General features: G+C 36.2%; 1 protein-coding gene across 1 annotated transcript in view; it reads left to right on the plus strand.

The window, feature by feature from the left end:
- ADGRV1 (adhesion G protein-coupled receptor V1) overlaps positions 1 to 23,812 on the plus strand; it is a 459,909-nt gene that overhangs the window by 39,461 nt on the left and 396,636 nt on the right. Inside the window, exons 10-20 of the mRNA XM_081090113.1 lie at positions 4,391 to 4,567; positions 5,961 to 6,184; positions 10,933 to 11,059; positions 11,153 to 11,338; positions 12,056 to 12,236; positions 13,434 to 13,597; positions 14,687 to 14,810; positions 15,797 to 16,063; positions 20,748 to 20,874; positions 21,761 to 21,978; positions 22,576 to 23,319. Of these exons, the coding sequence (XP_080946239.1) occupies positions 4,391 to 4,567; positions 5,961 to 6,184; positions 10,933 to 11,059; positions 11,153 to 11,338; positions 12,056 to 12,236; positions 13,434 to 13,597; positions 14,687 to 14,810; positions 15,797 to 16,063; positions 20,748 to 20,874; positions 21,761 to 21,978; positions 22,576 to 23,319 (2,539 nt within the window). The remainder of the gene's footprint in view (positions 1 to 4,390; positions 4,568 to 5,960; positions 6,185 to 10,932; positions 11,060 to 11,152; positions 11,339 to 12,055; positions 12,237 to 13,433; positions 13,598 to 14,686; positions 14,811 to 15,796; positions 16,064 to 20,747; positions 20,875 to 21,760; positions 21,979 to 22,575; positions 23,320 to 23,812) is intronic.

Here is a 23,812-nt window from a genome sequence, read left to right on the forward strand (position 1 = left end):
TGGAGAGATGGGTGAACAAAGCAGGGAATCATTTACAATTGTCTGTTTCCCCTGTGTCCTGTGGAATGCTCTTGTGAGCTGGCTGGGGGGCGGGGTGATCTGGGTCTGTGAAGTGGAATTAAGCAAGCGGTCAAGCCCATACCCTGGCAGGAAGTTAAAGCAACTAGAACGCTGCCAGCAGAACATATATGAAGATATGTTTAGAGATTTTAAAAAGACCTTTATGTTTGGCTTTATACTAACTGTTAAAGTTAGTTTTATTAGTATATGGAAATGCATACTAATTTCACCAGATTTCCCTTAGGGTGGCACTTCCAAACTTAGCGATTTCCAAGAACCTTTGGGAGACAATAACTTGTCAAGTGGAATTTCAGAATTGAATGGAGGTGTTTGTCTTTTGTTTTATTTTTGGTGTGAGCACTCTCTACCTTCTCTACTATCGGTGTCTTCTCGGCTCAGAGCATTCTCATTAGTGTGCATTGTCTCAGTCAGTGGAGACTGCCACAAAGAATACCATAGCCAGGTGGCTTCAACAGTAGACATTCATTTCTCACAGTCCTGGAGGCCGGTGTCCTGGTTTGGAGGGGTTCTGGTGAGGCCGGGAGACTGCTGTCTTCTTGGTGTGTCCTCACGTAGTGGACAGCCAGAAGAAGCAAGCTCTTTGCTATCTCTTCTTCTTCTTCTTCTTTTTTTTAAAAAATATATGTTTTATTGATTTTTTACAGAGAGGAAGGGAGAGGGAGAGTTAGAAACAATGATAAGAGAGAAACATCGATCAGCTGCCTCCTGCACACCCACTACTGGGGATGTGCCCGCAACCAAGGTACATGCCCTAGACCGGAATCGAACCTGGGACCCTTGAGTCCGCAGCCAAACCCGTTAGGGCACTATCTCTTCTTTTTTTTTTTTTTTTTTTTTTAAATATATTTTATTGATTTTTTAACAGAGAGGAAGGGAGAGAGATAGAGAGTTAGAAACATCGATGAGAGAGAAACATCGATCAGCTGCCTCCTGCACATCTCCTGGGGATATGCCCGCAACCCAGGTACATGCCCTTGACCGGAATCGAACCTGGGACCCTTCAGTCTGCAGGCCGACGCTCTATCCACTGAGCCAAACCGGTTTCGGCATATCTCTTCTTATAAGGGCACTAATTTCATCACGAGGGCTCTACCTCCCAAAGGTCCCCTCTCCAAATACCATCATTATTGGGGATTAGGATTTCAACATATGAATTCTGGCGGGACATAAACATTTAATTCATAGCATATGTTTAAGGTTTTTGTGTTTCCATTATCTCAGCATTCAGTTCTCCCTTCTGTCTCTCCAGTTTTGCATAGGTCACAACTCATATGAGAACCAACTTATTAAAATAAGTGAAACGAAGCAAAGATTTTACACAGTTGCTTTTTGCTCCGTGGAGGCCTGGGCATCCTGGCATACCTACAGTGGCTGCCGTAACGAGACAGGAGTTTGAAGACTGATAATGGAGAAGTGTTGATTTTGATTTGTAGAGGACTTTTCTGTTCCCAGTCTAGTTTTCTGATTTCTTATGCTGCCTCAACCACTTTTTACTATGGATGACAATATTAGTAGCCTTTATATTAAACTTTTAGTTTTTTAAAAATATCTTTCAATATCTCTAGCCAAGTAGCTGCAGAGAATCCTTAGTTAAATAAAACCTTATTAAGAAACTTAGATAGGGTCAGATATTATCCTATCTAGTTTATGTTTCAACATTCTACATGAACATGACAATTTGTTTTTGGTGACACTTGAAAAGTAAGGTAACACTTGAAGAATCATGTAAAGTCTGAATTTTTGGTGATCCCATGTTGGAAATCTGTTTGCACCACTAATTCTGAATTCAGTTCTTTATCTGTTTGCATATTCAGTTAAAAAACAAAGCTCTCACTGTACAGACGTTTTAATTTAACACTGTAGGGAAAAAAGGCATTATTAGTCACTGACACAGTTTCTTGAGGTTCAAAATAGCTGTAGGTCCTGGAAGGCTGGTTGGAATGAGAAGGTTGTGTAGTTTGTATAGTGCATAATGGATGAGCAATTCAAGAATAGGAGGCATCAGACTCTGCATGGAAAGTTGAATGAAACTGAAGAAAGGAGAATCTGAGACATGAGCTCCTCATTCTTCAGTGATCCTCTCAGCTACATACATCAGTCTGCGATACAACTTTTGGCAAGCTTGGGGTTACTAATGTGCCGCCCCAGTTGCAAACTGTCTGAAAGCAAAGAACAACTCTGTATGAATGGAACAGTTTGATTTAGCAGATGCTTAAGGAACCCAGACAAAAAGGCTTAGAGACCAGGAAATAAGCTATGTAAAATTAGCATTTTCTTTTTAATCAGTTCATTTTATAGCCTTCTATACCTTCTTTCTTTAAAATTTTCAAAATATGGTACTTAGAATTCTTTACCTTTTGATAAATGTAAATATGACTTATTTTCTTTCTTTCTTTTTAGAAAGTTTTAAAGTAAAATTATATTGAGTTTTTCCCCCCTTCATGTTTTAAACAGTATTACCAGTTTAGAGCTTTGTGAATACATGGGAATGAGAATGTTCATTCACACACATGTGTTTACATATGTCCAGTGTATTTTACCAACATCTTTGCCTGCCTCTAAACAATGCATACTTTATATTTTATGCCATTCAGATATACATATTTTATTTTATTATTTGTGCTGGTTTTAAAGATAAATATATATATGTGTATGGGTATATAGATATTCCTTTTCTCTAGAAAAAATAATAGTTATACTTGTGTGGGTTTTAGCTATTTATCTTTATATTTTATTTATTTTATAAGGTAAATTCAATGTACTAAGGAATCACACATTTTATTTTACTTGACTCAGTTTATGTACTAATATTTGGCAAAATTTGTCAATCTAATTTCTTTTTTCATTGACTCAAATGTGTGTTTACCAAATATGGAATTTTTAATATCTTTCTCCTATATATGATTTTCAAGGCAAAGTGTGTGACATTTTTTAAAAGGCATGTATTTTGCCCTTTAAAATGTATAATGTTCATAAAAAAATTTTAAGAGTATATGAGGGATCAGTACCAGTTCAGTCCACTTGTAGAAAACCCACTTAAATTACAGTTGTTACCACATTATAAAGCCCAATAGAGAGCTCTCGAGTGAGAGACCCATAATGTTTTGTTAAGTTCAAAACTCCTTTTTACCTTAAAATTGCTATGCTTTTTGCAGTCCTATAATGATTATTTTTACATTTAAGTGAATACTGTGAAGATTGAGAAGTTGGATTTTGAAAAGTTAGAATGTTAAATGTTGAAAATTTGTGATAGATCAGGATTCCTACAGAGCTCAGTTTATGTTGGAGAGATGAATCAACTAATCTCTCTTGTGTAGCTGCTGCAGTTTGAGATCTATGTCAAGTATTGGGAAAATACTGAGAAGGACACAGACTCACAAGAACTCTATAATCCTGTTGGGAAGTGAAAGCCCGTAACACACATAATGATCATAAGCAAGCAATGTGTGAAATTTATAATTAAGTCTAAGTTTAGTGAGAATAACAATAGAAGTTCCAAAACAAATAGAATAGAAAGGGCTAGAAGATCCAAGGAAATCTTCATGGAAGAGAGGGAAATGTAATTGGTCTTTAAGAGCAGGTACACTTTGGACTTGTGAAATGATGCAGGGAGGCTATTCTGAATGAGGAGAGCTCCATCAAAGCTACTCTGGTGGTCATGTTCATTAATTACAGGGACACTCCATGCTTTACAGGTGTTGCATTTCTTTAAATGTAAAGGCATACTAAGTCACATTTGGAGTTTCAATGGTTGTGTATTCTCTGGCAGAGAAGGGGTTTGGGTGATTGAGTAGAGCTGTGGATCAGTGGAAGTGAGGAAAGAGATGTGGACAACTCTCTGACATTTGGCTTTGAGGTCAAGATGGTTGGGTATAGGTAACAAGGAAGAAGAGCAGATGGTGGTGCTGGTGGTGGTAGTGGTGAGGGGACATGAAACAGAGATAGTGATTTCAATTTTTGATATTTTATCTGCAAAGTTTCAATGTGACATTTATGTTATATCTAATAGCGGTGGTTTATAAACTTTTTGACACTTGCAGGAGATATCTAGAGATTATTAGAAAGAGGGTATAAAATTATAAGATAAAGGGCTTAGAAAAAACTCTGGGAAATAATAATAGCTGAGGAGCAGAAGGAGCTCAAGAAGCCAGTGCAGGAGATTGAAACAGGATGGAGAGGGAAGAAGAAAGAGAATGAAGTTGCTAAGTTATGGGTAGCCTTTATCCATGTTTACTTTGTTAGTTATCCCATGCAATTAAGACTTTTTTATTTTAAAATTTCTGTTCTTTTTTTGTTTTGTTTATTATAGTTGGAAACTGTGGAGTTGGTGAACATAAACCCCCCAATTCCACCTATCAGTCCTAGATTTGGGAAAATCTGCAATATATCTTTAGCGGTCACTCCAGATATTGCAAATGGAGAAATTGGCTTTATTAGCAACCTTCCGATCATTTTGCATGAACCAGAAGATTCCCCTGCTGAAGTGGTAAGTAGGGTTTCTCTTATCAATGGGGCCTACTGAGTTTGAGATATTGTACAGACACTAATTTTTTTAGAGGGTTAGCATATAGAGTTAATAGGTAGTGAAAAGCTTCACCATTTACAGCCAGCTTCAATATGTAGTTTGAAATAAGTAACTGATGAATGTGTGATTTTCCATAATCTTTTTTCGTATTTGATAAAATAAAATTAGATTTTATTTGCTCACAGCAAAAGCAGTATTTTTTTGATGTGGCTGCTTTTGGATAATGCTATGACATGTGATAGAGTGATAGCCAAAACATCTACATATATAAAAGCCCAACGACTGTTACAGTGGAACGACCATAACGACCAGTTGCTATGACATGCACTGACCACCAGGGGGAAGATGCTCAACGCAGGAGCTGCCCCTTGGTGATCAGTGCGCTCCCACAGCAGGAGCACCGCTCAGCCAGAAGCTGGGCTCACTGCTGGTGAGTGCAGCAGCAGTGGCGGGAGCCTCTCCTGTGTCTGCAGCAGCCAAGCGGTGAGCAAAGAGGATACCTTATTTAGGAGTTTAAACAGAATAACGTATCTACAATTAAGTAATCATTTATATTCTTTGTTTGAAAAACATCATGATCTATGGTGTCCTTTTATTATATATTTAATGTGTACTACACTTAAGTAAAATTACCAATTTGTTTCAGAACTATTATAATAGCTTTTATTTATTTCGTTCATACTGTGGAGATGTACTGTAATCTTCACCACAAACTTGCAAAACAGGGAATCACTAACTTCATTTCACATGTGGAAATTGAGATCAGAGAGGTTAAGTAACCTGCCCAAGGTAACCCAGAGCCATGATTTGAATATCTGATTTTGTTTGAACTGCATTTATTATATTGGTTAGAAACATTTCTTATTGTTACTTACATTATTTTCTTATGTTGCCACCTATCATTTTAGGATGTATTTTATGAAACATAATTTTCTCATTGTAATCTCACAAAGGTTTATTTTTGTTTATATTGTGACATTAGATTAATTTCATTTTTTAGAGAACCTCAGATTGAAATTTACTTTTTAGCAGAATTGTTCTATGTTTTTTCATCATCCTGTCTTTTAAAATATTTAAGTCTTTTTGTTAAGACATCCCTGGTTAGGCATCTTTTTTGGTGGGGGCAATTTTGTTAGTAATTTGATTAACAAAAGCTAATAAATATAGTTCTATCTAAAATTATTTCCAAGCTTAAGGAAAAGGCTTGTGCAAATGTTTTTAATGCCCTTTAACAGTTTACTTTTCTATAAAGAGTACATATATTCATGTAATAACATGTGAACACAATCACTGAAAAGCATAGATATTATGTGAGTATATAAGAAATTGTTCTTTTTTGTTTTTTCTTTATAAGGTATACATTCCCTTACATCGGGATGGAACTGATGGCCAGGCTACTGTCTACTGGAGTTTGAAGCCCTCTGGCTCTAATTCAAAAGCAGTGACCCTGGACGATATAGGTCCCTTTAATGGCTCTGTTGTATTTTTATCTGGCCAAAGTGACACAACAATCAACATTACTGTCAAAGCTGATGACATACCGGAAATGAATGAGACAGTAACACTTTCTCTAGACAGGTAATAACCATTTAGGTAACGCTCAGTAACATTTATATATTCGAATTTTCAGAAATAATTTTGTTTTTTGCTTCAATTCTTCTCTCCTTATAAAGTAAAAAGGCAAAACTAAGAGCTAATATGCTGGGCCCCTAACTATTCCCTTGGTTATTGATGCTTCTGGTTAGACTGTAAATATTTTGACATCATGAACTTTTACCCTGCTATTCATTGTGAGGAAAGATTTGATAGAGAACTTAGAGCTGGTTTCAAATAAATCTTAAGCATAGCTAATATGTTGCTATACTAAAAAATATAGGCAGCAGCAAACCTAAAATATTAGATTAAGCAAACTGTTCTGCTAGCTTCATTTTCAACACGGGAGAGGATTAGAGCTCCTTCGAGTGACTTCAAAGAAACTGTTAATCTTCATATAATAAAATTCTCTTTTTTTTTATGGAATTTAAACATTAAGTAATGCTTATATTCCAGAGAATCAAAATAATACAAATTTAAGAGTTATTTTCAGTAACAATAAGGATTTAATTAACATTTTTCAGTGGGTCATTTATATTAAGAAAACATCACAATCATCAGTCTTTTTTTTCAGTAATTCAGAAAACCTTTCCAAAAATGAAAAAAAAAACACTATTTAATTGATGTTATTTAAAAAAAATATCAAAATGAAACTTATTACTATAGTTCTCTTTATGTTAAAGATCTTAACATATTAAAGTTAATGTTACTTGAGGGCTTTGATACATTCATATTTTAAAACAGTAAAATTTATAGATAAATTTAATAGGCATTATTTTGTACTATATTAGTCAGGACTAGAGTAGGAATTCTTTTATGTGACCCCTCTTGCTTTCTATATTTTACTATGAAACTCTTGTAGGTTTTCCTTTGAAGGTGTTTTGATAAACACATTTCATAAACCTGATGAGTCATTGTGTTTTTATGAGAAAGAGAATACAGAATGTAGTGAACTTTATTGAATCTCCACTGTTCAGTTGGTTTGCTTTCAGAACCACATTATGCTTACTTTCTTTTTCACATTAAAAGTAAAACAAAACCACAACAACGAAACAAGCCGACAAAAAAAAGCAAAAAAATAAAAACAACACATTCACACTGTCCAAGTGACTTAATGGTTACAATATGTATTTTACATTAAACCTTAAAAAATTTCATATGATAAAAAATCAGTTAAATGTAGTAAAATGTAAACTGAAAATTATCATTTTTTTTCACTTATATATATTTTTTCTTTAAGCTAGTTTCAAGTACTTACGAAATCAGTGGAAAATCTTAAAAAAACTAAAGCAAAATGAACAGTAATTATAAACCAAACATGTAGCTGAGAGTTTCTGCTCTGAACTAAATGTTTGAAGAATAATTTAAATTTTACCCCTGCAAGTTCTTTGTAACTGTTCTTCATATTCTTTCAGAATAGTAATTTTTAACCTTATCATGTAAACCATTGAAATTAATAAAATATAATTTTAAGTTGGTTTTCCTCTTTCTTTCCTATTGGTAAAAAACAGTTCACAATGAAATACAAATAGTGATGTAGAGAATTTCAGAAATAATTGGTTTCTTTTGAAATAGATGATACTAGTTCAAAATTATACTAAAATGTTTTAATTCAATTAGTAACTAATGCATACTTGTATTATCTCTGTGCATGAACATGAATGAGCTAATTACATTTGAGTGTTCAAAGACATATTTATATTTAGTTAAATAAATGTGAGAATAAAATCTGCTACCTGAAATAATTTTATCAAATCTTTCATTTGAGGCTTGCAAATTTTTAATAAAACTAAAGTGAAAGAATGAATGAATCCTAGTATATGTGATTAAAAGAAGTTACAATATAATATTGCAACGAAAAATAACACTCTATTGTGTTTACAGTTTATAGTTTTCTTTTAATGTCAAATTTAGGTAAAAGTTGCCCTGGTATTAAACAAATTATAATGCTTTTAATACCATACCAGTTGAAATATTTTATTGTTTAGTTTTCCCCAAATTAACAATTTTATTATGCCAATTTATTTTTTAGAATTTTGGTATATGTGCTATATAACCTTTTATTTATAGTGTCATTTGACTTTAAAAGTGAAGCCAGAGGTCTGTATATTTTGACATGTGTTTTCCAGTGCTGTTTTGAAAATGCACTTTATTGAGGATTTGAAAAAGTGCTTAGCTTTCTTGATATAAAGTTATATTTGAGTAAATAGATGTCATAATGAAATGATATAATGATATGGCGCCTTGAGTATATTCCTGTGCAAATAAGAGGTATATTTTTCTCTGCTTATAGAGTTTTTATTTTTTCAAAGCTAAACTGGCTTTAGATCTGAGGAAGGAGGGTTTTTCCCCCCAAAAAACTAATTAAAGCTACTAAGTAATGATAGGCCAGGCTGAATGAAAGTTGCTCAGCTGCTGCGGTTTGTAAGCATGCACAGTGCTTGGCAGGCCCCAGCGCCTGGGAGCAGGCCTGGAAAGGAATGTCTTCCATGCTGGCTGGCCATGGGGTCATGTTCCCTAAGTGGGAACTGCCGAACCCCTTGCTAGCATTTGTCAAGAGCAAAGAACCCAGTGTGCAGAGTCCCCATAAAGTGGACATTACTAGCTCACAGGGGGCAATTTATTCTTACCTTGCCACTCTAAGCTTCTGTATCAGTGAGACTTTGGCAAATGGTGTCTGTTTCTTATTTCCCCTTCCCACGCTTCTTTTTGTGTTGACAGAGTAGAAACTGAAAGGTTTGTCGTATATTTTGGGTAAGTGTGCAACATAACGCCTGGTTTTTGGTGATTCAACATTTTGTTTTGCAAGCCATTGTTTTGGATACAGCTGCTGTTCTGCATGAGCGCAGGTCTTGAGAAATGCTGCTTGTCCACCTGCCTGTGCATGCGTTGTGTGTACTTTTATTTTTTAATGAAAAGGGGAGCTTATGTGAAGTCATTTGTCCCCTTGAGTTTTAAATTATGAATTGCATTTAAGGTGTCTGATAAAAAGTTTGAGAATTAGTGTATTTACGTATTAGGAAGAATTTAAAACTTTAACTTTCCTTATAGTTTACACATAGTAGAGGGAAAAATTATTGTGCTTTGTGAAATTCTTACCTAACATTGTTGTAAATCTTATAGTTTAACAGAGAATTTGTAATAAAAACTTCTCATTTCTTCCATTGATTTGTATCCAAACAATTTCTGTCTACATTTTCTCAGTTTAAAAAAATTTTGCCTTTTTATGTAAGGGTAAGCATATTTTAAGAAAGTTAAAACAAATTATTTGTTTAATGCTTCAAATGGATATTTAGACTGGATATACTAGCTGTAATCTGATTATTATATTCTGATTCAGTTATACTGTCTCCTAGCTTATGTGGACAGAAGAATTTTTAATTAATAAAAATATTGATGTGAATGAAATATGGGTAAATTTAGTATGAAAATTACATGACTCCAATAACAATTAACAAATAACTTTCCTATTATTTGGACTAATCCCTTCTGTAGCCACTGTAGTTTGCTAGTTATTGGTTGTCAGGTTTCCAAAAGCTAGGGAAGGATGCTAATTCAGATTCTCTGTTGCATAGGAAGTGAGCTATCCTTTCTACATATTAATTGTGGCTTCATTGTGATTTTGAGGTCTGTTCAAGACTACGTTTTGGTTCAATAGAAAGTGACATTTGGAAAGGTTTAGAGCAGCTTTCAAGATTGAGAATTCTCAAAGAGCATGCAGGCTTTCAAACCCTCAGAGCCTTTTTGTCCCAGTTCCTTTGATCATTTTAATTATACACTGGACATGAAAACCAGAAATAAGAAAAAAACATCTTGTTTTAATCTACCCTTTTGAGATATGTATAGGAATTGTTATAATATGTCATGCATATGAGATCCATTCAATTCCATTTTTTATATGTACTATGTTTTTTTTTTTATACTAAAAGAAAAATGCATGAGGTTAAAATCAAGGTGAATAGAAACATATGAAAGATCACAAAATATTTCTAAAATCCAGTCACAATTTTGTTTATTTTTGATTCATGTGGCTTTCTTCCACTTATTCAACTTTTTTTTTTTTTTTTTATATTTTATTGATTCTTTACAGAGAGGAAGGGAGAGAGATAGAGAGTCAGAAACATCGATGAGAGAGAAACATCGATCAGCTGCCTCCTGCACATCTCCCACTGGGGATATGCCCGCAACCCAGGTACATGCCCTTGACCGGAATCGAACCTGGGACCTTTCAGTCCGCAGGCCGACGCTCTATCCACTGAGCCAAACCGGTTTCGGCCACTTATTCAACTTTTATTCACTTAATATAATCATATGTAATGAATTTTTAAAATAAATTCAAGTATATTTAGAATTAAAACAATTTTAGTTAAATATATTTCTAAGTACATGTTACAAATTAGTTTTTCTAAAACTGAAACAAATCTATAAATTTGGTACTTTATAAAATTACAGCATATTTAAAACCTTTGGTTGTTATATTCTTGGTGTACATATACAGTGTTTGGTTTTAATGTAAAGAAATTCAGAAACAGAAGTTCTTTCATAAATGCTATGAGTAAAGCTGTTTTGCTGTTAAGCAATTTTTAATACACTCATATCAATTTAAGGTTTAACCTCCTAATAACTTCCATATTAATTATCTGAAAGTGTTGTAAATATAGCCTTAGAAGCCTGCAGAATTCAGAAGTAAGATTATAGGTCGTGAGTGCCTTTTTCCCCTCTGACTTCTGCAGGGTCAATGTGGAAAATCAAGTGCTGAAGTCTGGATATACTAGCCGTGATCTGATTATTTTGGAAAATGATGATCCTGGGGGAATTTTTGAATTTTCTCCTGATTCCAGAGGACCCTATATTATAAAAGTAAGTTGAAAGAAACTTCAATCTGTTCTCTACTCACATTTTCAGAAGAATCGTCAACAGACTTGAATTTTTGTATTGTTTTGTTTTTTTAAGGAAGGAGAATCTGTAGAGCTCCGCATCATTCGATCCAGGGGAGCTCTCGTTAAGCAGTTTCTTCACTACAGGGTAGAGCCAAGAGATAGCAATGAATTCTATGGAAACACAGGGGTACTGGAATTTAAACCTGGGGAAAGAGAGATCGTAATCACCTTGCTAAGCAGATTGGATGGAATACCAGAGGTATGGGATTTTATTTTGTCCTTGTGCTTTTGTGGGAAGTTGATAGTATCTAGTACATATATTATTAAATAGAAATATTTTTAACAATGACCAGGAGGCTATAGGAAAGAAAGGGGGCAAGGATGGGTTAAGAAATGCTTGTGGTTGAAAAGGGGGGGCGGGAACAAGCTTAAAAAACAAAGTAAGGCATTCAAATTTCAATGATGTAAGTTTGTCCTACATAAAGACCTGGAGAGTATTATGCTAAGTGAAATAAGCCAGTCAGAGAAAGATAAGTATCACATGATTTCACGCATGTATGGAATCTAATGAACAAAATAAACTGATGAACAAAATAGATCCAGAATCATAGAAGCATGGAACAACAGACTGTCGAATCTCAGAGGGAAGGCGGGAGAGGTGGGTGGTTGTGGAGGGATCAACCAAAGAACTTGTATGCATATATGCATAACCCATGGACACAAACAATAGGATGGTGAAGGCCTAGGTTGGGGGTGGGGGCAAGCTACAAGGGGTCAATGGAGGGAAAGAGGGGACATACGTAATACTCTGGTAAACTTTTTTAAAGGAATTATATCAGCTCTTTTGTCACCATTGAGTGAGTTATATGTTGCTGAAAAATTGACTATATTAATATTCTTGAATATGTATGTATATATTTACTTGCTCTGAAAACTTCAAATTTGTATTTTTCCTAATTTGACATGTTCATTTTAGTTGGATGAACACTATTGGGTGGTCCTCAGCAGCCATGGTGAACGGGAAAGCAAGTTGGGAAGTGCTACTGTGGTCAATATAACGATTCTAAAAAATGATGATCCTCATGGGATTATAGAATTTGTTTCTGATGATCTAATTGTTACGATAAATGAAAGTAAAGGAGACGATATCTACAGTGGTAATTTATTTTGCTTCTTCTCTTCTACTAGAGGCCTGGTGCGATGCGGGAGGTTGGCCAGCCAGGGAGGGATTGTGGGAGGGCTTCAGGGCCTGTCTGGCCAATCTTGTTTAGTCGCGATCAGCTGGACCCCAGCAGCAAGCTAACCTACTGGTCAGAGCGTCTGTCCCCTGGTGGTCAGTGCACGTTATAGTGACTGGTCAACCGGTCAACAGGGGCAGTCAGTGCATGTCATAGTGAGTGGTTGGGCGGCCTTAGCATATCATTAGCATATTACGCTTTGATTGGTTGAACGGCCAACCGGACAACTGCACACGTAGCATATTAGGCTTTTATTATATAGGATTACTGTTTATTGAAGAGGAAATTAATAATTGAAATTCATTTTCTTAGTATATACTTACTTTCAGTTGTCTATCTTAGAAATTACATGGAGAGCAAAAGTTGGTATTTTAAAAATGATATTTAGGGTTACTTTTTGTATTTCATACATAGTATTGCGATGATACTGTTGTCTTCAGTTATATTTTGATTTCAGTTAATGATATGTGGTAGGATTCAGACACTCAAGAATGAGTCGAGTCATATAGGAAAAACTTTAAAACTAAGAGTAACTGCTAGGGCAGAGGTCGGCAAACTGGCCCCTTCAGTGTGGCTCTTCCACAAAATACCACGTGCGGGCGTGCATGTACAGTGCGATTGAAACTTCGTGGCCCATGCCACGGGGCCAAAGAGCCGCATGTGGCTCGCGAGCCGCGGTTTGCCGACCACTGTGCTAGGGGACTATTGCAATGGTCTGAAATGAGAAGTAGTTTATTTTTTAGAACAATATCTTTCTGGGTAAAGAAATCACTTTTGAGTGTGCAGCTTCCTTTAGCTGCATATATTAGCAAATATCCTTATAGGACTTTCGATAGGTGTATCCAATTAATCACTATTCCGTTCCGATGCTGAATGACTTTTAAAATCCAAGCTGTGATAGAAAAGATCAACCATTTATTTTATCAGATGCTTACAGAAGGACGACTAGGCAAAGGCATTTTTATAGGTACGTTGCAGCTATGCTAAGCAGATAATTGGCTTTTTTTTTTTTTTAAAGTCATCTCATTTTTATGTTTGCTTATTTGAGCAATTTCTTTACTCATCATTTTAGAACTGTTTAATATATGCTCACATATACACATTTGTATTTTACAGCTGTTTATGGTATAATAAGAAATCGAGGCAACTTTGATGACGTTAGTATATCATGGGTGGTTAGTCCAGACTTTACACAAGATGTATTTCCTGTCCAAGGGACTGTTTTCTTTGGAGATCAGGAATTTTTAAAAAATATCACCATTTACTCCCTTCCAGATGAGGTAAGTATTGCGTATATAATTCTCTTTACTTGTCATTGCTTAATAATTATGTTTTATTACATAATTGAACATTGGTAATATATTTTGTTGTGAATATATTGATAAAGAACTCAGGTACGATAATGTCTGACTATAACCCAAATGAGAAATACTAATTTTGGTTTCCTGAAGGCATTTTTAACTCTTAGAACTGATAGTGGGCAGTGACACTGTGTAGGGGTCAAATATCAGGGAGTCACGGATGGGGGAGGGGTGAAGTGCTAGCGTTGTTCTTAGACCCTTTGAAAACAAGTGTGCCTCCTACCACATATCCCCTGGTGCACTCTCAGAGTCAGGATCGAGGCCCACAAGGATCATGGATCCATCCAGATGTTCATCTTATTGATAATGCAGAGAAAGAACTCAGTAACGGTGGGAGTGGACCTTTCAGAGGGAACTATGCTTTGAGCAGCTGTGGAAGCCTACCTCCTTTAGTTCAGACTTGTCCCATTAGAGACAAAAGCTAAGACTCTTGCCATGTGAAGAAGACCAGGTCATATGGAGGAAGTGAAAGAGAAACAGTGTCCACCTGGGGATTCATAGAGGCTCAGAGCTGTGGGCAACCTCATCTTGTTGGGACATGGGAATGAGGTCTTTATGACATACTGGGGTGAAACGTCAGTAACATTTGTAAGTGGCCTTTGAGAGTTAGCTGAACTTCTATTACTGTTATGAACTCAGTTCTAAATGTGTCAAAGAGTTATTTTTCTGTTCTATTTTTTCTTATAAGCAACATACATACCACTTTCTTAAAGAAATTGTATGACTGTAGTATTTTTATTTTTAACTTAAAGCAAGATATCTATTTACAGTACATTTTATGGAGAGTCAACATAAAGTGGCTGTTCGGATGAATGCACATGAAAATTCTGGGGGTCTGAGTCCTACTTGAATAATTTAGGGTGGTTCTGCCTCAGAAATGAAAATGAACATTAGCACTATCATTATTACAGCTATATTTTTTAAAAAGATAAAAATAATTTAGGAATATACAGTGGAATTATTTGTACAAATCACCTGACTTAAAATATGTATGACATTTTCCAAAAGATTCCAGAGGAAATGGAGGAATTCACCATTACCCTACTTAATGCCACTGGAGGAGCTAAAATAGGAAATAAGACTACTGCAATTCTGAGGATCAGAAGAAATGATGACCCCATTTATTTTGCAGGTGGTATTGCTATTTTTTTGAGTGAGTGTATGTCTTTCTTAAACAGTATATTTGTTCATTTTCATATATTTTTAACTGAACATTTTTAATAAAGCACAATTAATACTTCTTTAAATATAATTTTATTATTTGTTTGTATGATCATTATTTGATCTTCTTGCAGTTTTAACAAATATTTTTAAGCATCTTCTGAAGGAAAAAAATAGTAAGTACTGTTTTGTTAGCTTTGTTCACCCCACCTTCAAACTCCAAGTTATTTTCTTTCCTTTGTGCAAAAATGAATATTCTTTCATGTAACTTCTTCTACAGTGTATCTAGTTCAGGGCCTGGGTACTGTACATAATGGTAACTTACTATAGCAACTAATATTGAATGGCCATATAAATCAAGGTTTCTTCATTTTTGCCACTTTAATAGTTTCTGTAGAATTGTCTTTTGCCACATGATACATCTTTTAGTTTTATTTGTGAGAATTAAATGGTGTCTAATTCTTTCTTAAGCCCATCTTGCAAGATACCCAGTTTACAATGGCAGGAATCTTTTAAACTTCTTCAATTTTATTGATGCATATTCTTAACCTTTGGTTAATATGTATTTTATATATTAGTCTTTTGTTCAACCTTCTGCTAACTCCTGTGACAAACATAAAATATAAGATATCTGGGCCTTTTCTCAAGGAACTTACAGTTTACATTTGGAAATGAGGTATATGAAATAGTAGGCAGGGGATTTCAGATCGTATTTAATTCACCAAAATTGGGTTTTGAAGACAATGGATTCTGTAGGAATTAGGTTAAGAGAAAGACCATTGGCTAGATGTAAGCAAAGGAGGTCTCATGTAGGATTTGGGACTAGAGGTGAGTCTTTAAGCAAAGATACATTGGAGGGACTTTCTTGTGGGGATGCGAAGAAACATAAATGACCTGAAAACGTGGATGGAATACTAAAAGCTCATATGTTTCTTCTTTTCTTTGTGAATATTTCAGAACCTCGCATAGTGAGGGTTCAGGAAGGTGAGACTGCTGACTTTACAGTTCTCAGAAATGGATCTGTTGATGTTGTCTGCACCGTCCAGTATGCTACCATGGACGGGAAGGCCACCGCAGGAGAGGGAGACTTTGTTCCTGTTGAAAAAGGAGAAACGCTTGTTTTTGAGGTTGGAAGGAGGGAGCAGAGAATATCTGTATTCGTTAACGAAGATGATATCCCAGAAACAGATGAGCACTTTTATATAATCCTCTTTAACTCAACAGGTAAATAACTTGTACTTTTATGACAGATCTGGTGTTTCAGGGCTTCTGTCTAGTAGTGGTGCCAAGTAGTACTTAAATAGCATCTGTGACTGTTCAAGAGCAAAATTGCTTCATTACTTTCTTGTGGGGGTGGGGTGAAGAATATGTATTGAACCTTCATGTGCCTGGAATTCTCCGTGGCATTATTTGTAACCTTTTTTCACAATACAGCACACATAGAAAATTATGGTATTATGTAAGGAATAAAAATCTAGCTAAAGCTATGCTAAGCCTCGTCTAGACACCCAAGGGCATAGGACATCAAGAGTTCCTGTAACCACTTGCTCTCCTAGCAGGGTGCTGGTTGGGAAGATGTATTCTGTAGGTGGCTGAGCCCAACTGGCTATTTGACAATTCTCTGAAGCTATTAGCCACAATGAATGGCAATTTGCAAGGGCGAAAAGGTAGGCTCTTCATTCTTCTTTCTACTGTAAATGAAGTAGGATATTTTGACCCCAATATTTCATCTCTTAGAAGGTTTTGGCCTCAACTTTAGTAAATTGGAGGGGCCATCTCTTTTTTAATATTTATTTTATTCTTTTAGGACTACAAAGAGCTCTTTTTTCCTGAGCCTTTTGAGAGTAAGTTGAAGACATGATATTTCATCACCCATGAAAACATTGGTGTTTTCCTACAAATAAGGACATTCTCCTACATAACCATTAAACCCAGGAACTTAATATTAATAGAATCATTGCCTCAGGCCCCATTCGAATTTCTCCAGTTGTGCCATTTTTCTTCTTTCTAGCAAAATGATCATTTCCTGAATCATGTATTGCTTTTCATTGTATGTCTCTTTAACCTCTTCAGTTTGGAGCAGTTCCTCAGTCTTTCCTTGACTTTCATGATCTTTAGGATATGGAAGATTATAAGACTAGTTATTTTGTAGATGGTTCCTCATTTTGGGGCTTGTTTAATGTTTCATCATTACTAGATTCAGGTTTTGCATCCTTGGCAGGAATTTTGTGGAAGGTGATTCTGAGCGCGTATCATGTCCCTGCGGTTGGCACATGGTTTTGTTTTGTCCCTTTATGTGATGTGCACTTGGACCACAATTTAGACGGTGACTGCCTGCCTTGTCCACTCTACTTTTTCCTCTTTGTAGTTAGTAAATTTTATGAGGAATACTTTAAAATATGCAAGTCTCTTGTTACTCATCAGACTTTCAATTATCTTACTGATAGATTTATCAGTATGGACTCATGATTTCTATTTAATACATTGGGTTTTGTTTTGCATCATTATTTGTTTGGGCAGTTAAATTGTCCTAGATTTGGCCATTGGAGTCTTGTTTAAGATGACTTCTTTGTCTTTTTGATATGTCCCTGTTATTATTTGAACATTTTCTTACTTTCTAGCCCAGCAAGAGGTTCCAAACTCATCTTGTACTTTTCCTGTCACAAACCTGAATCAACCATTTCTCCAGGAAGCCCTGGTTCCTTTTAGTGAAGAATGTTATTTAGAAACCAGGATCTGGCACTAGGAGTGCTTATTGTTATTGTGGTCATGCTCCTTTTAGTTCTCTTAGTGTGCAGAGAATATATGTATGTATGCATGTTTCCACGTATACATACAACTTTCCCATCTCTAGTTCTATGTCCAGCTATGTATAGTGAAAACCATTAGTTTACACCAGTATCTCCCTTTCTATCTAATATCACAGGGTTCATTCCAGTTTTCTCCCTTTCCATATCTGTCCCTCCCTTTTCTTATAGTGAGAAAGCCTGCTCCCATTATCTTTAATCTATTTACTAATTTGATCAATTCTCCCTGTATGTGACCACTTTCCAACTGTTTCTTCGCCCCGCTTTCCACAATGAGGTTGCCTTTCTTACCTTACTAGGGTTCCGGCTTCCTGCTCTAGGCCAACCCCCTGCCCAATGTGGATGCCCTCCTACTTCCCAGACCACACCGTCCGATAGCAAGCTTTTCTATCATGGAAATGCTCTCCTCATGCTGCATAAGTTCTAACACCTAGGGCTGATCACTGGTGTCCTACCCCCACCCCAGCGCTTTTGGACCGAAACATTATGCTTTTGGACTGAAACATTCAGAGGGAAAGAGGAAGAGAAAGAGATCACTTAATTTTTTGTAGGTGCTGTGTTTCTCTAGCATTCTCCCTGTCTTTTTGTCTCCCTTCTCCATTTGTGTCTTTCATCGTATTTCCCTTCCTCTCTTTCTCATTTTTCACATGACCCAACTAAGAAAAGACAAAGTAATAAGTAGAAGCTATCCTCTAGTGAGAAAAAAATTTGACTTCATAGAATAATGGCCACAAAAGGTATTTCACAGTTGCAAACATAATCAGATTTTATGTAAACCGGAAACATTTTGGTGAATCCAATCACTATCCTAAAATTTAAATGAAAGAAATAGCTCCAGATAAAATTATTTTGGAGAACTGAAAGTGAAAAAAAAAGTTTGTTGTGAGGTATAGAAAGTTGATGAAGAAATGACTGTTTTAATAGAGTAAGTTTATTCTGTAAGATGTATCACTGAGAAAATGTGTTTTTATTTTTGAGAGCGAGTGAATGAATGAACATGCACAAGGTGTGATTGGGCCACTGGCCTGAGGTATGGAGGTATGGCATGTATACTGCCACTGCATTTGTCTTCAGTATTTTTCCAGAAATGATCACATCCGAGAATCGAATGGCTCTAGCTTTGAAGACTTGGATTATACAAATTTGTGCTTTTTATATTTCTTAGTTCTCTTTCTTGTTTTCTCTCCTCCTGTAATGTCAAAACATTGAGCATCTGAGGGGATCAATGATGTGAGCTGGAGGGGCAGAATCTCTAATGTGACCTAGTGCTGGCAGTGGGAGTTTATGCCTGATAGTTACCATTCACAGTAGATGCCCTGAGATTGAATTACTTGGTCAAAGGACTTGGCCATTCCTAGAGCCCTTGTTAAATATTTTCAGTTCTCTCTGTGGAGAAACAGAATGAGTTTTTAGCACTACTTATGATATGTATGTTGATGACAAATGCATATGCTAGCAGAGTTCTGCCAAACTAGAGGCCTAGTGCACAAATTCATGCACCAGTGGGGTCCCTCGGCCTAGCCTGTGGGATCAAGCCAAAACTGGCTCTCCGACATCTCCTGAGGGGTCCTGGGTTGCAAAAGGGCAGAGGCGAGGCCGAGGGACCCCACCAGTGCATGATCAGGGCTGGGGAGGGACGTGGGACGTTGGCCAGCCAGAGAGGGACCATGGGAGGGTTCCAGGGCGTGTCTGGCCCATCTCGCTCAGTCCCAATCCGCCCAGACCCCAGCAGCAAGCTCACCTATTGGTCAGAGCGTCTGTCCCCTGGTGGTCAGTGCACATCATAGCAACTGGTTGACTGGTCAACTGTCTGCCCCCTAGTGGTCAGTGCATATCCTAGTGAACGGTTGAGCAGCCTTAGCATATCATTAGCATATTACACTTTGATTGGTTGAATGGATGACTGGACACTTAGCATATTAGGCTTTTATTATATAGGATATTTTAAGTTACTTTATTACTCTATATTTTCAGCATTTTCAAAACAATGGTTTGCTGTCTATTTCTTATGTGTGTTTTTTTTTCTCCTTCCAAAGTCTAATGGTCAAGTAAGGTTTAGTACAGTTGTTTTTTTATATAGATTATTTTTATTGTGCTGGTTTAATCTACACATAGTTTCTGTTTCTGTAATTTTTGTTTTTGGTATTGTCCTCATCTAATTTTGAAAACTTTATTTGTATCAGGTCAGGTAACATGCTTAAGTAATGTCTGTGTACCAGTTGCTGAGTTTCTACTTTGCTAGGGCATGGAGTAGATTAAGCATGGAATTGATAAGCTTACAGTAAAATTGTGTGTGCGTGTGTTGGTGTGTGTGTATACTAATAAAATGCGGTAGTTGTTACGATACATTGACAAACTATGAAGTGCTGTAGCAACACAGTGGAGATGCACTTAGCTTAACTTGGGCATTCAAGGAAGAATTTCTGGAAGAGTTGTTGCTTGAGCTGGTTCTGAGAAGTGAGAAGAGAGGTTGAGTAAAGATAGGAAGGACTTTTGCTTGCACAGGGAACAGCTGGAGCAAAGAGGAAGAGCTATGTAACTCAGGATGTAACTCAGGAAAGTGAGGAGTAGAGACCTCAAATATTGGCAATAATGGAAAGAAATGGAATAGACAGGACTCAAGTTCAGCACCATAAAGATTTCTTTGTTCTATGACCAGATCAAACTCCACTGCCTGAAGGCAGAGAATTACAGGGAAATGCTCAAGCCAGTGATTCCAGTTAATATGGACAGGAGTATTTTTATATTGTGTGGTAATTCTTTCATTTTTTATTAAATGGAAAACATCTATCTCAAAAGTTCGAAATTAGATCAAGCTATGTTTTTTATTTGTAATTAAAGTATTGAAGTGATTTTCCTATTGTGAAGGAAAGTATTCGTACTTTTAAAAATAAAGTAGCTCTTCTGTAATTATACATTTCCTCAAAGACAAGTCACATTAAACTTATTTAGGCATCTTTCTCTCATTTCTTTATGACCTTTAATGAGGAAATTCTTGCTGATATTTGAATTTAATTATAAAATATTTCTTAGTTAAAAATACAAATTTAACAGGAAGTTAACTACTTTTTGTTATTTTAACTTTTCTTTTTTTATTTTAGGCGATACAGTAGTATATCAACATGGAATAGCTACAGTGATAATTGAAGCTAATGATGACCCAAATGGTATTTTTTCTTTGGAGCCCATAGACAAAGCAGTAGAAGAAGGAAAGACTAATTCATTTTGGTAAGCATATTTGGATAAGGCAAGTTCAAAATTGTGTATAATAAAATAAAATCTTTTGAAGCACTAATCTTTCAAAATGAAAATACTGGTTAAGAATTGAATAATTTTAAAGTTGGTAGTCTGAATGAATTGTAAACATTTTTTATGCTGTTGTCACTTGTTTAAAAAAAAAAAGAGAGAATGACACCTTAGCTGGTGAGCAGAAATTATTCTCCCCAACGCTCCTCACCCCAACTTCAATCCTTTGTCAAGACTGAGAGATGAATATTCAAAGTTTTCTGGAACTGCTCTCAAATGACATGTGACTTCCTCATCCTGTACTTTTGAAGAACATTTGCCAGTTCTCAAAGAAAGTTTTTTGGGCTTAGAATTTATCTTTTAGTTTGGACTCGGAAGACTATGACTTTTAAGATTGCTTCTCTTGCCCTAGCCAGTTTTGCTGAGTGGCTAGAGCTCCGGCCTGTGGACCGAAGGGTCTTGGGTTCGATTCTGGTCAAGGGCACAAACCTCAGTTGTAGGCTTTTCTCTGGCACAGGCCCTGGTCCGGGCTCATGCAGGAGGCAACGAATTGATGTGTTTCTCTCACATCAATACTTCTCTCTGTGTTTCCCTCTCTCTCTTCCACTCTCTCTAAAAACTAATAGAAAAATAACTGCAGGTGAGGATGACAAAAGAAAAAAAAGATTGGTTCTCTTTATTAAGCTCTATTTCATTCTTCCATGAGATTCCTCATGGTTGCTCAGTTAGGACTGCCTGGCTGCTTTATATTAAAGATGATAAATGGAAAAAGTATGTTTCTGAGGAAATACAGCAAGCCTCCATTGGAGTTAGTTTCATTACTTATACATTTTCCATAAAAATGAATTCTCTTTAATTTGTTATGCAGGGTTGTGCGGCAGCGAGGACACTTTGGCAATGTTTCTGTGGCTTGGCAGCTGTTTCAGAATGATTCTGCTTTGCAGCCTGGACAAGAGTTCTATGAAACTTCAGGGACTGTAAACTTCACGGATGGAGAAGGAGCCAAACCAATCATCCTCCATGCTTTTCCAGATAACATTCCTGAATTCAATGAGTTTTATATTTTAAAGCTAGTAAATATTTCAGGTGCTGTGTTTTCCCATCTCTCTTCTTTTGCCAGTAAAGTTTAATATTTTACATTTAAATAATTAGACCTGTAGAAACAATGCCATCAATGAAGAAATAAGTGTATCTAGATTGTCTGACTTTATATGTCAAAATACCATTTTTGATAGAAGTGTTATTTTTAATGTTTATTTTGTGGTCTTGGTTAAGTTTTATGGATGGAGACTTACATTCATTCTCAAACTTGTAAACAAATTTTTCCCCACCCAAATATAGTGTCTCCAACAAAAAATTAATGGAAATTAGGAAGAAGGAATTCATGGTAGCTTAAAGATTGCTCATTTTTTAAACAATCAATTTTCCTATCACTGTTGGTTTTAAGCACAGGAATTAAACTTCTCTAGTTAATATTCTTTTTTTCAGGCTGCACTGATTTTTAATGAAATTTTGCTTTCACCCCGGAAAATGTGGTAAAAGCCATATGGTGACATGTTGGTCATTGATGAATGAGTAAATTATTTAACTCAAAATTTGCTGAAAAAACCTATTGTCTTCACCTTCAACTAGACAGTATTTTAAATTCTGGTTTCTCATTCATTACAAATTTTCTTACTATAGGTGGGTCCCCAGGTCCTGGGGGTCAACTAGCAGGAACCAACCTCCAGGTGACAGTTATGATTCCATTCAATGATGATCCCTTTGGAGTTTTTATCTTGGATCCGGAGTGCTTAGAGAGAGAAGTAGCAGAAGACGTTCTCTCAGAAGACGATATGTCTTATATCACCAACTTTACCATTTTGAGGCAACAGGGCGTCTTTGGTGATGTACGTGTAGGCTGGGAAATCCTGACAAGTGAGTTCCCTGCTGGTTTGCCTCCAATGATAGATCTTCTGCTGGTTGGACTTTTCCCCAGCACTGTGCATTTACAGCCACACATGAGGCGTCACCATAGCGGGACAGATGCTTTGTACTTCAGTGGACAAGAGGGTGCATTTGGAACTGTAAATCAAAAATACCATCCTTCCAGGAACAACTCAATTGCCAATTTTACTTTCTCAGCTTGGGTAATGCCCAATGCCAATACTAATGGATTTGTTATAGCAAAGGATGATGGTAATGGAAGCATCTACTATGGGGTAAAAATTCAAACCAACGAATCCCATGTGACACTTTCCCTTCATTACAAAACTTTGGGATCCAATGCTACCTATGTTGCCAAGACAACAGCCCTGAAATATGTAGAAGAAAATATTTGGCTTCATCTTCTAATTATCCTGGATGATGGCATAATTGAATTCTACCTTGATGGAAGTGCAATGCCCAGAGGAATCAAGAGTCTGAAAGGAGAAGCCATCACTGATGGTGAGTGTTATCTTTACAAGGACACCGAATTTGGAATTTTAAAAGAATTTGATTTCTTAAAGGCTAACAGGTATTTTAAAATCTGCTTGTGTATTGATTTAATTTCTTTAAATAACACTATGTGCCTACCAAGACAATAAATTATGTGCCGGGTACTACAGAAATGGATCAAGCAAAGTCTTTGCCTTTGAGGTTCCTGAAATAGGCTCTGGGAAAGAGATGTTTAATCTGATTACTCAGCACATTGTAGGAAGAAAGAAAACAAATACGAAGGAGGAACACCTATTCCTCCTGTGGTAATGGTGGATGGGGCATAATGTTTCAGGTAGAGAAAAGAGCAAAGGTGCGGAAATGTGAAATAGGGCGTTGTAATGGGAACTGCTGCTAGCTCAATATTGTTGGAGGTGGAAGGTGGTGAAGATACGTTAAAGAGAAAGCACAAGAGAAATATTACATAAAAACCCTGGCACTTTCATGGGTTTATAGTATAAGG

The sequence above is a fragment of the Myotis nattereri genome, assembly GCF_964212035.1.
Source record: "Myotis nattereri genome assembly, chromosome: 4".
NCBI lineage: Eukaryota > Metazoa > Chordata > Mammalia > Chiroptera > Vespertilionidae > Myotis > Myotis nattereri.